The sequence below is a fragment of the Anomaloglossus baeobatrachus genome, chromosome 1 (assembly GCF_048569485.1).
Source record: "Anomaloglossus baeobatrachus isolate aAnoBae1 chromosome 1, aAnoBae1.hap1, whole genome shotgun sequence".
NCBI classification, from domain to species: Eukaryota; Metazoa; Chordata; class Amphibia; order Anura; family Aromobatidae; genus Anomaloglossus; species Anomaloglossus baeobatrachus.
Window position 1 is genome coordinate 901,273,651 of NC_134353.1, and position 15,023 is coordinate 901,288,673.

A 15,023-nucleotide genomic window follows, 5' to 3' on the forward strand; every position below is an offset into this window, starting at 1 on the left:
GACACTGAGCGCTCTGGGGCCAGGAGTGGGTGATATGGACATACTGAAAGATATGGAGGGCCAGATCTGTGCAAGGAGAAAACTGAAGCCATCAGTAGCTAATGAGCTGAATGATGGTCGGACAATGCAATGACAGCTCACTGCAGTACTCACAGACCGCCGCTAGGGGAGCGCGCTCACTGCTGCAGCACAGAACGCTCTGGGTTATCTGACGTCACTGGTTACGTCAGTGCCAGTAACTTCCGGTATCAGATCTATTATTGGCGGTGGCGGTGGCAGTGGTCCCTGCGTTGTACCTGTAAGTACCGGAGGGGCTGATGGGGCGGGATTGTGAGGAGGGGGCGCATGAATATGGGGCTCAGTGTGTTATATATCACTATATGTGGGATACTACACTGAAATGGCCACATGGGGGCAGAATATTACTAATGGCCTCATAGTGCAGAGCAGCATAGCTTACTGTTGTATACAGGAGGCACCAGCTTGTACAGAGCGGCAGTGTACAGTCTGTGTGGCCGTGCAGGGCTATATGGGGCGGTGTGTGGGGATATACAGGTGCTGCTGGATACAGATGGTATATAGGAGCAGAAGGGAGCACGTCCAACACAGAGCATTAAAATAGGGAGCGCGTCTGGCTCAGCGCGTCCCAGAAGGGAGGGCGTCCGGCTCAGCGCGTCCCAGAAGGGAGGGCGTCCGGCTCAGCGCGTCCCAGAAGGGAGGGCGTCCGGCTCAGCGCGTCCCAGAAGGGAGGGCGTCCGGCTCAGCGCGTCCCAGAAGGGAGGGCGTTCGGCTCAGCGCGTCCCAGAAGGGAGGGCGTCCGGCTCAGCGCGTCCCAGAAGGGAGGGCGTCCGGCTCAGCGCGTCCCAGAAGGGAGGGCGTCCGGCTCAGCGCGTCCCAGAAGGGAGGGCGTCCGGCTCAGCGCGTCCCAGAAGGGAGGGCGTCCGGCTCAGCGCGTCCCAGAAGGGAGGGCGTCCGGCTCAGCGCGTCCCAGAAGGGAGGGCGTCCGGCTCAGCGCGTCCCAGAAGGGAGGGCGTCCGGCTCAGCGCGTCCCAGAAGGGAGGGCGTCCGGCTCAGCGCGTCCCAGAAGGGAGGGCGTCCGGCTCAGCGCGTCCCAGAAGGGAGGGCGTCCGGCTCAGCGCGTCCCAGAAGGGAGGGCGTCCGGCTCAGCGCGTCCCAGAAGGGAGGGCGTCCGGCTCAGCGCGTCCCAGAAGGGAGGGCGTCCGGCTCAGCGCGTCCCAGAAGGGAGGGCGTCCGGCTCAGCGCGTCCCAGAAGGGAGGGCGTCCGGCTCAGCGCGTCCCAGAAGGGAGGGCGTCCGGCTCAGCGCGTCCCAGAAGGGAGGGCGTCCGGCTCAGCGCGTCCCAGAAGGGAGGGCGTCCGGCTCAGCGCGTCCCAGAAGGGAGGGCGTCCGGCTCAGCGCGTCCCAGAAGGGAGGGCGTCCGGCTCAGCGCGTCCCAGAAGGGAGGGCGTCCGGCTCAGCGCGTCCCAGAAGGGAGGGCGTCCGGCTCAGCGCGTCCCAGAAGGGAGGGCGTCCGGCTCAGCGCGTCCCAGAAGGGAGGGCGTCCGGCTCAGCGCGTCCCAGAAGGGAGGGCGTCCGGCTCAGCGCGTCCCAGAAGGGAGGGCGTCCGGCTCAGCGCGTCCCAGGACGGAGGGCGTCCGGCTCAGCGCGTCCCAGGACGGAGGGCGTCCGGCTCAGCGCGTCCCAGGACGGAGGGCGTCCGGCTCAGCGCGTCCCAGGACGGAGGGCGTCCGGCTCAGCGCGTCCCAGAAGGGAGGGCGTCCGGCTCAGCGCGTCCCAGAAGGGAGGGCGTCCGGCTCAGCGCGTCCCAGAAGGGAGGGCGTCCGGCTCAGCGCGTCCCAGAAGGGAGGGCGTCCGGCTCAGCGCGTCCCAGAAGGGAGGGCGTCCGGCTCAGCGCGTCCCAGAAGGGAGGGCGTCCGGCTCAGCGCGTCCCAGAAGGGAGGGCGTCCGGCTCAGCGCGTCCCAGAAGGGAGGGCGTCCGGCTCTGCGCCAACACAGAGCATTAAAATAGGGAGCACTTCCGGCGTAGCGTGTCACCGAAGGGAGCACAGCCAATACAGAGCATTAAAATAGGGAGCGCGTCACCGAAGGGAGTGCGTCCGGCTCAGCGCGTCCCAGAAGGGAGCGCAGCCTAAGCGTCACGTCACAGAAGGGAGCGCAGCCTAAGCATTATAGAAGAGCAAATGCTCCCCTTGAAATACCAACTCTCTAGAGAAGGGGGCATGGCTGACAGAGATCATTACACCGCGTTCCAAATTATTATGCAAACTAGATTTGTGTCATAAACATCTAATTTTTGTTTTTTCAAATAAACTCATTGGTATTGTGTATCAGGACTCTCTGGACCATTGAAATCAATCTCAAACACCTGTGATTATTTTGCCAGGTGAGCCAAATTAACGGAAAACTGAGAAGGGCGTTCCACATTATTACGCAGCCACACATTTCAAGCAATATGGGGAAAAAAAGGGATCTCTCCGCTGCCGAAAAATGTCAAATTTTGCAATGCCTTGGACAAGATATGAAAACCTTAGATATTTCTCGAAAACTTAAGCGTGATCATCGTACTGTGAAGACATTTGTGGCTGAAAGAGAGCACAGACGGGCTCGGGCAGATAAAGGCAGAATGAGGACGGTTACTGCCCAACAAATTCATCAGATTAAGAAAGCTGCTGAAATACCATTTCAGAGCAGCAAAGAGGTGTTTGAAGCTGCTGGTGCCTCTGGAGTCCCGCGTACCTCAAGGTGTAGGATCCTACATAGGCTTGCCGATGTGGCTACTGTTCAGCCACCCCTAAACAATACTCACCAGGAAAAACGGTTGCAGTGGGCCCAGACATATATGAAGACTAATTTTAAAACCGTATTTTTTACTGGTACGTGTTGTGCCACCCTGGATGGTCCAGATGGATGGAGTAGTGGATGGTTGATGGATGGTCAGCATGTCCCAACAAAGCTGCAACTTCAGCAAGGCGGTGGTGGACTCATGTTTTGGGCCGGAATCATGGACAGAGAGCTGGTAGGCCCCTTTAGGATCCCTGATGGTGTGAAAATTACTTCGGGAAAGTATGTAGAGTTTCTGACTGACCACTTTCTTCCATGGTACACAAAGAAGACTTGTGCTATCCGTAGCAAAATCATCTTCATTCATGACAATTCACCATCTCATGCTGCAAAGAACACTTCCGAGTCATTGGCTTCTATCGGAATAAAAGGAGATAAACTCATGGTGTGGCCACCAGCCTCCCCTGACCTCAACCCTATTGAGAACCTATGGAGTATCCTCAAGCAAAAGATCTATGAGGGTGGGAGGCAGTTCACATCAAAACAGCAGCTCTGGGAGGCTATTCTGACATCCTGCAAAGAAATTCCAGCAGAAACTCTCCAAAAACTCACAAGTTCAATGGATGCAAGAATTGTGAATGTGATATCAAACAAGGGATCCTGTTAGGATGTTTTTGATTGGAAGAGCTTATGATTTCAGTAAATGTGACCTGTGCAAATTCAACACATGACCATTTTCAGTTCTTTGCAACATCTAAAATGTTTGGAATCTCTTCGAATAATTTAGAACAATGCATTTTGAGTTGTTTTTTTGTTTAAGTTTTGAACAAATATTGTTAACATTGGGAGATTTGTTCAATAAAATGTGAATTATATTCAGTTGATGATTTGAACGTTATACTGACACAACCATTTAGGAAAATCAGATAAAAAAAATAGTATTTGCATAATAATTTGAAACATGGTGTACAGTAGGGAGCACGGCCAGGACTAAACATTACAGAAAGGATCACGGCCGACACACAACATTACAGAAAGGAGCACGGCCGACACACAACATTACAGAAAGGAGCACGGCCGACACACAACATTACAGAAAAGAGCACGGCCGACACACATTACAGAAAGGAGCAAGGCCGACACACAACATTACAGAAAGGAGCACGGCCGACACACAACATTACAGAAAGGAGCACGGCCAGGACTAAACATTACAGAAAGGATCACGGCCGACACACAACATTACAGAAAGGAGCACGGCCGACACACAACATTACAGAAAGGAGCACGGCCGACACACAACATTACAGAAAGGAGCACGGCCGACACACAACATTACAGAAAGGAGCACGGCCGACACACAGCATTACAGAAAGGAGCACGGCCGACACACAGCATTACAGAAAGGAGCACGGCCGACACACAACATTACAGAAAGGAGCAAGGCCGACACACAACATTACAGAAAGGAGCACGGCCGACACACAACATTACAGAAAGGAGCACGGCCGACACACAACATTACAGAAAGGAGCACGGCCGACACACAACATTACTGAAAGGAGCACGGCCGACACACAACATTACTGAAAGGAGCACGGCCGACACACATTACAGAAAGGAGCACGGCCGACACACAAAATTACAGAAAGGAGCACGGCAGACACACAAAATTACAGAAAGGAGCACGGCCGACACACATTACAGAAAGGAGCACGGCCGACACACATTACAGAAAGGAGCACGGCCGACACACATTACAGAAAGGAGCACGGCCGACACACATTACAGAAAGGAGCACGGCCGACACACAACATTACAGAAAGGAGCACGGCCGACACACAACATTACAGAAAGGAGCACGGCCGATACACAACATTACAGAAAGGAGCACGGCCGATACACAACATTACAGAAAGGAGCACGGCCGACACACATTACAGAAAGGAGCACGGCCGACACACAGCATTACAGAAAGGAGCACGGCCGACACACAGCATTACAGAAAGGAGCACGGCCGACACACAGCATTACAGAAAGGAGCACGGCCGACACACAGCATTACAGAAAGGAGCACGGCCGACACAGCATTACAGAAAGGAGCACGGCCGACACACAAGATTACAGAAAGGAGCACGGCCGACACACAAGATTACAGAAAGGAGCACGGCCGACACACAAGATTACAGAAAGGAGCACGGCCGACACACAAGATTACAGAAAGGAGCACGGCCGACACACAAGATTACAGAAAGGAGCACGGCCGACACACAAGATTACAGAAAGGAGCACGGCCGACACACAAGATTACAGAAAGGAGCACGGCCGACACACAAGATTACAGAAAGGAACACGGCCGACACACAAGATTACAGAAAGGAGCACGGCCGACACACAAGATTACAGAAAGGAGCACGGCCGACACACAAGATTACAGAAAGGAGCACGGCCGACACACAAGATTACAGAAAGGAGCACGGCCGACACACAAGATTACAGAAAGGAGCACGGCCGACACACAAGATTACAGAAAGGAGCACGGCCGACACACAAGATTACAGAAAGGAGCACGGCCGACACACAAGATTACAGAAAGGAGCACGGCCGACACACAAGATTACAGAAAGGAGCACGGCCGACACACAAGATTACTGAAAGGAGCACGGACGACACAGAGCATTGCGGCATGGAGGACACAGAACATTACCGTAGGGAGCAGGGCCAACACAGAACATTACGGAAGGGTGCACAGACGACACAGAACATTACAGTAGGGAACATTGCCGTCCCAGAATATTACAGAATGTAGCACGGCAGGCACAGAATATAACCGAAGGGAGAATGGCTGGCACAGAACGTTACCAAAGGGAGCAGGGCCAATACAGAATTTTCCGGAAGGGAGCAGGGTCAACACGGAACATTACGGAAGGGAGCACGTCTGACATAAAATGTTACGGAAGGGAGCAGGGCCGACACAGAACATTACGGAAGGGAGCAGGGCCAACAAAAAACGTAACGGAAGGGAGCATGTCCGACATAAAATGTTACGGAAGGGAGCAGGGCCGACGCAGAACATTACGGAAGGGAGCAGGGCCGACGCAGAACATTACGGAAGGGTGCACAGACAACTCAGAACATTACAGTAGGGAACATTGCTGTCCCAAAACATTACAGAATGTAGCACGGCAGGCACAGAATATTACCGAAGGGAGAATGGCTGGCACAGAACGTTACCAAAAGGAGCAGGGCCAATACAGAATTTTCCGAAAGGGAGCAGGGCCGACACGGAACATTACGAAAGGGAGCACGTCCGACATAAAATGTTACGGAAGGGAGCAGGGCCGACACAGAACATTACGGAAGGGAGCAGGGCCGACACAGAACATTACGGAAGGGAGCAGGACCGACACAGAACGTTACGGAAGGGAGCAGGACCGACACAGAACATTACGGAAGGGAGCAGGGCCGACAAAGAACATTACGGAAGGGAGCAGGACCGACACAGAACATTACGGAAGGGAGCAGGACCGACACCGAACACTACAAAAAACATGGCCGACACAGAACAAGAACATTACAGTAGGGAGCATGGCCAACACAGAACATTACTGAAGGGTGCACAGACGATACAGAACATTACAGTAGGGAACATTGCCGTCCCAGAATATTACAGAATTTAGCACGGCAGGCACAGAATATTACCGAAGGGAGAATGGCTGGCACAGAACGTTACCAAAGGGAGAAGGGCCAATACAGAATTTTCCGGAAGGGAGCAGGGCCGACACGGAACATTACGGAAGGGAGCACATCCGACATAAAATGTTACGGAAGGGAGCAGGGCCGATACAGAACATTACGGAAGGGAGCAGGGCCGACACAGAACATTATGGAAGGGAGCAGGGCCGACACGGAACATTACGGAAGGGAGCAGGGCCAACAAAAAACGTAACGGAAGGGAGCACGTCCGACATAAAATGTTACGGAAGGGAGCAGGGCCGACGCAGAACATTACGGAAGGGAGCAGGGCCGACTCAGAACATTACGGAAGGGAGCAGGGCCGACTCAGAACATTACGGAAGGGAGCAGGGCCGACACAGAACATTACGGAAGGGAGCACAGACGACACGGAACATTACAGTAGGGAACATTGCCGTCCCAGAATATTACAGAATGTAGCACGGCAGGCACAGAATATTACCGAAGGGAGAATGGCTGGCACAGAACGTTACCAAAGGGAGCAGGGCCAATACTGAATTTTCCAGAAGGGAGCAGGGCCGACACGGAACATTACGGAAGGGAGCACGTCCGACATAAAATGTTACGGAAGGGAGCAGGGCCCACTCAGAACATTACGGAAGGGAGCAGGGCCGACACAGAACATTACGGAAGGGAGCAGGGTCGACACGGAACATTACGGAAGGGAGCAGGGCCAACAAAAAACGTAACGGAAGGGAGCACGTCCGACATAAAATGTTACGGAAGGGAGCAGGGCCGATGCAGAACATTACGGAAGGGAGCAGGGCCAACAAAAAACGTTACGGAAGGGAGCACGCCCGACATAACATGTTACGGAAGGGAGCAGGGCCAATACAGAATTTTCTGGAAGGCAGCAGGGCTGACACAGAACTTTACAGAAGGGAGCAGGGCCGACACACATCATTACGGAAGGGAGCATGGCTGTCACAGAATGTTAAGAAGGGATCATGGCTGACACGGAACGTTAAGAATGGAGAAGGGCCGACACGGAACGTTAAGAAGGGAGCAGGGCTGACACAGAACATTATGGAAAGGGGCAGGGGCTGACAGAACATTATGAAAGGGCGCATCGCTGGCATCGGGTGCTATCGACCGACTTATGGATGACATCCATTGACAGCCATGGGACTTCAAGACTGTGTGGTGCCAGCTATGCACCCTTTGATACTGCCTGTGTCCAGCTATGTGCCCTTCCATTCTGCCTGACTTATAGGCCCTTTATCCTGCTCCGCTTTAGCTATGCGCCCTTCAGCACTATGTGACATCAGCCATGCACCTTCTATAATGTTCTGTTGTGGCTATGCACTCTTCTGTAACATGCTGAATCTCTATACGGCTCCCTATCTGTTTGTAGCTGGCATCACTCCTTATGTCCCGCTATAACAACCTACCTGCCTACCTGCACTTCCATGTGCCCAGCTATACCCTACCTCTCCATATACCCATAAGCTATGATTCCGTGTACCCCCATATGGTCTAATGCACTGGCTGGTCCTAGGGCAGTACGGATGAGTATATTGTTGCACATGCTGCTATGGGTGGGCGTATACGGCATTGCTGGCCCCTATGTCAGGACATTTTAGTCTCTAGTGGCCATTACATCTGTATCATGTCTGTATGACTCAATGTCCTGTTCTTGCCTCCGGACCAGTGACCATGGTGTGCATCCCTTGCATCGTCATTCCCGTCCTCCTATGGGTCTACAAGAAGTTCCTGGAGCCCATCATCTACCCCGTCATCTCCCCTTTTATCAACCGACTGTGGCCAAGGAAAGCGGTGCAGAGCGACCCGGGCTCAGCGAGCAAGAGCAACACAGAAAGCAACGGCGGCACAAAGGTACGGATCCTCCGTGTAGCTGGAGAGAATGAACGGTATCTACGTCCTGCAATTTGTAGTCCATAAACCGATCATAATAAATATTGTTTTATACTAGGATCAGATATACAGACGTGTTCTCAGGTCACTACACCTTAATAGTTCTGCTTTCAGCACAGTCTCTGGTAATAACCCTTTCCGAGCCATGGGCAGTTTTCGGCACCAGTATTTCTGCTCTCATCCATGGGTTGTGGGTTTTCTGCTGCAGGTCTTAGCCCCTGTGTCAGCTTAAAGCACACCAATCACCAGGATTTTCCTATATAATCTAAAGCCAGTGCTATACTGGCACTATCAGGCTGATTCTATACATACCTGTAGTGGGCAGCTCGGATGTATAGTTTTTGAAACACAAGCAAGTAAAGCTTGTAAAATGAACAGCTTTTTGATTGCCAGCAGCTAATAGCTTGGGTGGGGTTTGGTAGTGATTCCCAACCCCTGCCTGTTCTTCCTCCCGCTATCTATTGTATGCTAATTTCATTATAGAGGCGTTTTACTAATGGTTGTGGCTATAAATTATGGTGGCTAGAAGGACCTTGCTGACATCATACCCATGTGACCAGAATGGGCGGGGCCTCAGCCAACATAGCTGATACCAGGAAGCAACATTATTTTTCTGTTGGCTGAGGCCCCGCCCCTTCTAGTCACATGAGTATGACCTCGGCAAGATCCTTGCTGACATCATACCCATGTGACCAGAATGGGTGGGGCCTCAGCCAACATAGCTGATACCAGGAAGCAACATTATATTTCTGCTGGCTGAGGCCCCGCCCCTTCTGGTCACATGAGTATGACCTCAGCAAGATCCTTGCTGACATCATACCCATGTGACTAGAATGGGCGGGGCCTCAGCCAACATAGCCGATACCAGGAAGCAACATTATTTTTCTGCTAGCTGAGGCCCCGCCCCTTCTGGTCACATGAGTATGACCTCAGCAAGATCCTTGCTGACATCATACCCATGTGACCAGAATGGGCGGGGCCTCAGCCAACATAGCTGATACCAGGAAGCAACATTATCTGTTGGCTGAGGCCTCGCCCCTGGTCACTTGAAGGACTTTGTTGAGGTCATACTCTAGTCACCATGATTTATAGCCACAACCTTCTATAATGGAATTAGCATAAATAACAGGGGGAGGAACAACAGGCAGGGGGGCAGGAATCACTATCAAACCCCACCCCAGCTATTAGCTGCTGCCAATCAAAAAACTGTTCATTTTACAAACTTTCCTTGCTTGTGTTTCAAAACCTATACATCCGATCTCACAACTACAGGTATGTATAGAATTACCACAATAGTTCCAGTATAGTACTGGCTTTAGGTTATATAGGAAAATCCTGCTGATTGGTGCGCTTTAAGTGATATGATTTGGGGGATTCTAAGACTCCTCTGTCTGAATTAAGAGACTACAGAGACATCTAGTTTACTTCCTTCAAAGTATAGACCCTATTCACCCGCTATAGAGTGAACTGCTCCACAGCCCCATTCATTGTGAAGGGAAACTGCTCGAAGGGTCCTCTGTCCTTTGTTCTCATGATGACTGGTAGTCCAGATGTCAGATGCCCAGCTATACTAGCAATCTGACATTGCTTCTCTTCATGGGAACATTACTGTAACTCGGGGGTTATGCAGATATAAAAGGGGTGGTCAGACTAGCAGAAGAGTTATAAGGCTTTTTCCAGGGCGTAGACGCTGATGACCTAGTCTTAGGATAGGTCACTAGAATCGGATTGGTACAAGTCTGACACCTCCCGACCAGATATACAGAGCCGCGTAGGATGGCATGATGTGATGGCCAGGATCAGAGATGCTGTACCCAAGAACGGCCATTGCAATGTGTGGAGACGGTGGTGCTCTGTCACTATATACTGTTTACATATGATCACTGCAGGAGCTGAAAGCAATTGATTGATGGAAGTGATAGGTGCTGGACCACCTCCGATTTGATAGGCCATCAATATCAAAGTCCTGGAAAACCCATTTAAAGGGAGCCAACCAACAGGATTTTCATATATAAAGTAAAGCCAGTGTTATACTGACGCCAGGATGCTGAATATATGCACACCTTTTGTTCAAAGATTGGATGTTTTATTTCAGAAATATGTGCAAGTAAAGTTCCAGGAATGCACTGCTATTTGATTGATAGGTGCAGCAGGAAGGGAATATGTAGCTCTGGTTTTGCTATCTATTCCCGCCCCTGTCTGTCTGCCTGCGCCGGAATTAACGTTTGACGGTATCAGGTGGAAGAAGGCCAGGCAGGCAGACAATGGTGTATGGGAGACATCATAGCAGCCAGGCTCCACCCACCAGCTCAGAAACAGAAGAGCAGGAATCCCTTATGTCTGTGTGTGCTGTGTATGGGAGACATCATAGCAGCTAGTCTCCATCCACCAGCTCAGAGACAGAAGAGCAGGAATCCCTCTTTTCTGTGTGTGATGTGTATAGGATACATCATAGCGGCTAGTTTCCACCCACCAGCTCAGAGACAGAAGAGCAGGAATCTCTCATGTCTGTGTGTGCTGTGTATGGGAGACATCCTAGCAGCCGGCTCCACCCACCAGCTGAGAGACAGGAGATCAGGAATACCTCATGTCTGTGTGTGCTGTGTATGGGAGACATCATAGCAGCCAGTCTCCACCTACCAGCTCAGAGACAGGAGAGCAGGAATCCCTTATGTCTGTGTGTGCTGTGTATGGGAGACATTATAGCAGCTAATCTCCACCCACCAGCTCAGAGACAGGAGAGCAGGAATCCCTTATGTCTGTGTGTGCTGTGTATGGGAGACATTATAGCAGCCAATCTCCACCCACCAGCTCAGAGACAAGAGAGCAGGAATCCCTCATTTGTGTGTGCTGTGTATGGGAGACATTATAGCAGCCAGTCTCCACCCACCAGCTCAGAGACAATTGGAAATTACAGGCAGATGCAAAGGGAAGAACTGATTAAAAAGTATTGTTTCTGTGTGTCTGGAGAAATCGCTGTGTAGCATGTGATGACTGTGTACATTGTGTTTCTTCTCTCCATCCACTTGTCCTCACGCCGGTTCTTACCTCTCTCCGCAGCTGGAGTGTAATGGGGCAGCGAATGAAAGCGCCGTTCAAGAACAGAATGGGACCGCGAATAAAAAGACGGACTGAGCTCATCTGAAAATATTGGATCCTGGACTAATCTCTCTGACCTTCACCTCCACCTTTCTGGGGACATGATGCAGTCTCCATCTCTCGCTCTGCTAATAAGGGATGATTTTATGAATTATGTTAAAATGTTGCGGATCAGATTCCTCGTGTACATAGTATTCTATAGCATTCCAGATCAGGTATAAGAAGAAATTCTTTATAGTCAAGTAACACGAAATAATAAATTATTATTCACAGTGCCGTCTACTCTGTGCTGGCAGAATACGCACGTTCTGTAACGCTTTATCAACGTGACAGTTAAAGGGATCGTCCACTACTTTGATGATGTATCCAGATTGATGAGTTCCTATACCTGCCCCCCCCCCCCCCACGTCAGCTGTGATCTACAGCATCGGGGGCCGGAAATGAACAGTGTATGGCGCCAGAACAGCACAGCGCCATACACTGTGTAGTGGCAGTTCTTGGTACTGCAGTTCAGCTCCTATTGAAGTGAATAGGATCTTAACTGCAGTCCTCCAGGGCAGCTGTTGGAGCAGATTACAGCTGATAGGTGGGGGTGCTGGATATTAGCCACACCCGATCTGGTTGCTCTATAAAGGACCAGGAGATTTTTCCTTTTTGCACTTTTGTTTTTTCCTACCCTTATTCTAAAAACCATAACTTTTTTTTTTTACTTTTCCGTCAATATAGCCTTGTGAGGGACTATTTTTTGCGGGACGAGTTGTACTTTTGAATGACACCATTCATTTTATCATATCATGTAATGGTAAGCGGGAGAAAAATTCCAAGTGTGGCGAAATAGGAAAAAAAATGAAATTCTGCAATTGTTTTTTTCGGTTTCTTTATTTACAGCAGAAGCGGAGAACCTTTTTTTTCTGCTGGGGGCCATCTGGAAATTTTCACCAACCTTCAGGGTCACACAAACTTATCAACTTGAAAATTACCCTGCTATATTGGGTCAAACAATTAACGCACCCCTACAGTGATGGCCGAAGCTGCTTCTCCTTGGTGCGGCTGTGATGTTTGGTGATATTGATCATGTTGCTTCTCACAACTGCTTTTCCAGGTTTGTCTTGGTCTGGAGCGCAGTCAGCTCTTTGTGATAATAAGTTTTGTAAACTATATACATCACAGGAGAGGCTGGGGATATATATATCACAGGAAAGGCTGGGGATATATACATCACAGGAGGGGCTGGGGGCATATAGATCACAGGAGAGGCTGGAGCATATACATCACAGGATAGCCTGGGGGCATATACAGTACATCACAGGAGAGGCTGGGGGCATATACAGTACATCACAGGAGAGGCTGGGGTCATATATATTACAGCAGAGGCTGGGGACATATACATCACAGGAGAGCCTGGGGGCATATACATCACAGGAAGGACTGGGGACAAATACATCACTGGAGAGGCTGGGGCATATACAATCCAGGAGGGTCTGCGGCATATATAGTTGAAACCAGAAGTTTATGTACACTATCTATAAAGACACATCTGCATGTTTTTCTCACTGACATGAAATCAGAATAATCCTTTCCTGTTTTAGGTCAATTAGGAACCAAAATTCTTCATATTTGCCAAATGCCAGAATAATGAGAGAGAGAGAATGTTTTAAGGCATTTTTTATTACTTACTGCAAAGTCAAAAGTTTACATACACTACGAGTACTATGCCTTTAAACACTGTGGGACAGCCCATATGATGTCATAATGTCATGTTATGTCTTTGGAAGCTTTTGATAGGTTTATCGGCAACATCTGAGTTAATTAGAGGCACACCTGTAGATGTATTTTAATACACACCTGAAACACACTCCTTTCTGTAGCATCATGGGAAAGTCAAAAGAAATAAGCCAAGATCTCAGGAAGATATCTGTGGCCTTGCACAAGTCTGGATCATCCTTTTTGTGCCATTTCTAGGTACCTGAAGGTGCCTCATTTATCTGTACAAACAATTATACACAAGTACAAACAAAATGGGAATGTCCAGCCATCATACCGCTCAGAAAGGGATGGGTTCTGTGCACCAGAGATGAATGTGCTTTGGTCAGACGTGCATATCAACCGAAGAACAGAAGCAAAAGACCTTGTGAAGATGCTGGCAGAAGCTGGTAAGATTGTGTCATTATCCACAGTGAAACGAGAACAGTATCAACGTGGGCTGAAAGGCCACTCTGGCGGGAAGATGCCATTACTCCAAAAGAAACATAAAAAAGCCAGATTAGAGTTTGCAAATACACACAGGGACAAATACCCTAATTTTTGGAGACATGTCCTGTGGTCTGACGAAACTAAAATTAACACTAGAAGCCCCAGAAATTTAGAACTCTATTGTTTCCAAAGGTAGAAATGTTAAATGACTCCTCTCTGGGACTTCTAGTGTTAAACTGTTTGGCCATAATAGCCATCGTTACGTTTGGAGGAAAAAGAGAGAAGCTGTGAAGCCCAAGGAACCATCCCCAACTATGAAACCACGGGGGTGGCAGCATCATGTTGTGGGGTTGTTGTGCAGCAGTAGGGACTGGTGCACTTCACAAAATAGATGGCATCATGAGGAAAGAAGATTATGTGGCAATACTGAAGCAACATCTCAAGACATCAGCCAGGAACTTAAAGCTTGGGCGGAAATAGGTCTTCCAAATGAACAATGACCCCAAGCTACTGCCAAACTGGTTATAAAGTGGCTTAAGGATAACAAATTCAATGTTTTGGAGTGGCCATCACAAAACCCTGATCTCAATCGTATACTAAATGTATGGGCAAAGCTGAAAAGGCCGGTGTGAGCAAGACGACCTACAAACATGGCTCAGCTACACCATTTCTGTCAGGAGGAATGGGCCCAAATTCCAATCAACTATTGTGAGAAGCTTGTGGAAGGAGATCCAAAACATTACACCCAAGTCATACAGTGTAAGAGCAATGCTACCAAATAAAAGGAGGGAAACTTTTGACTTTGCAGAAAGTTATACAAAAAGCATTAAAACATTCTCTCTCTCATTATTCTGGGATGTGGCAAATATAAATAAATTTGGTTCCTAATTGACCTAAAACGGGAAAGGTTTATTCTTATTTCATGTCAGAGAGTGACAAAAACCTCAGATGTGTCTTTGTAGAGAACGGAGGGAAAAACCTGCAGATGTGTCTGTATAGAGAGCGTAGGGAAAAGGCTGCAGATGTGTCTGTATAGAGAGAGGAGGGAAAAACCTGCAGATGTCTGTATAGAGAGAGGAGGGAAAAGCCTGCAGATGTGTCTGTATAGAGAGAGGAGGGAAAAACCTGCAGATGTGTCTGTATAGAGAGGGGAGGGAAACTAAGGGTTTCAACTGTACATCACAGGGGGGGCTGGGGGCATATACATCACCTGGGGGGAACAAATTACTGGGGGAGCCCAGACAGGAGTGGGGGACAAGGACAGCATTGGCAGGCATGGACAGCACTGGGTGGTACGGA

At 49.8% G+C, this 15,023-nt stretch overlaps 1 protein-coding gene across 1 annotated transcript; it reads left to right on the forward strand.

Annotated features, from left to right (window-relative positions):
• The first annotated feature begins 220 nt into the window (after positions 1-220).
• C1H18orf32 (chromosome 1 C18orf32 homolog) lies at positions 221-11,803 on the forward strand. The gene is made up of 3 exons (XM_075343060.1): positions 221-298; positions 8,209-8,393; positions 11,493-11,803. Exons 2-3 carry the CDS (start codon positions 8,214-8,216, stop codon positions 11,565-11,567), a joined length of 255 nt encoding a protein of 84 aa, XP_075199175.1. The 5' UTR covers positions 221-298; positions 8,209-8,213; the 3' UTR covers positions 11,568-11,803.
• The last annotated feature ends 3,220 nt before the right edge of the window (positions 11,804-15,023 follow it).

Bases quoted from the DNA above. Each gene is read 5' to 3' on its own strand.
- C1H18orf32 (XM_075343060.1), top strand. From the start codon at position 8,214: ATGGTGTGCATCCCTTGCATCGTCATTCCCGTCCTCCTATGGGTCTAC. The intron at 8,394-11,492 runs GTACGGATCCTC...CTCTCTCCGCAG, and splicing joins AAAGCAACGGCGGCACAAAG to CTGGAGTGTAATGGGGCAGC.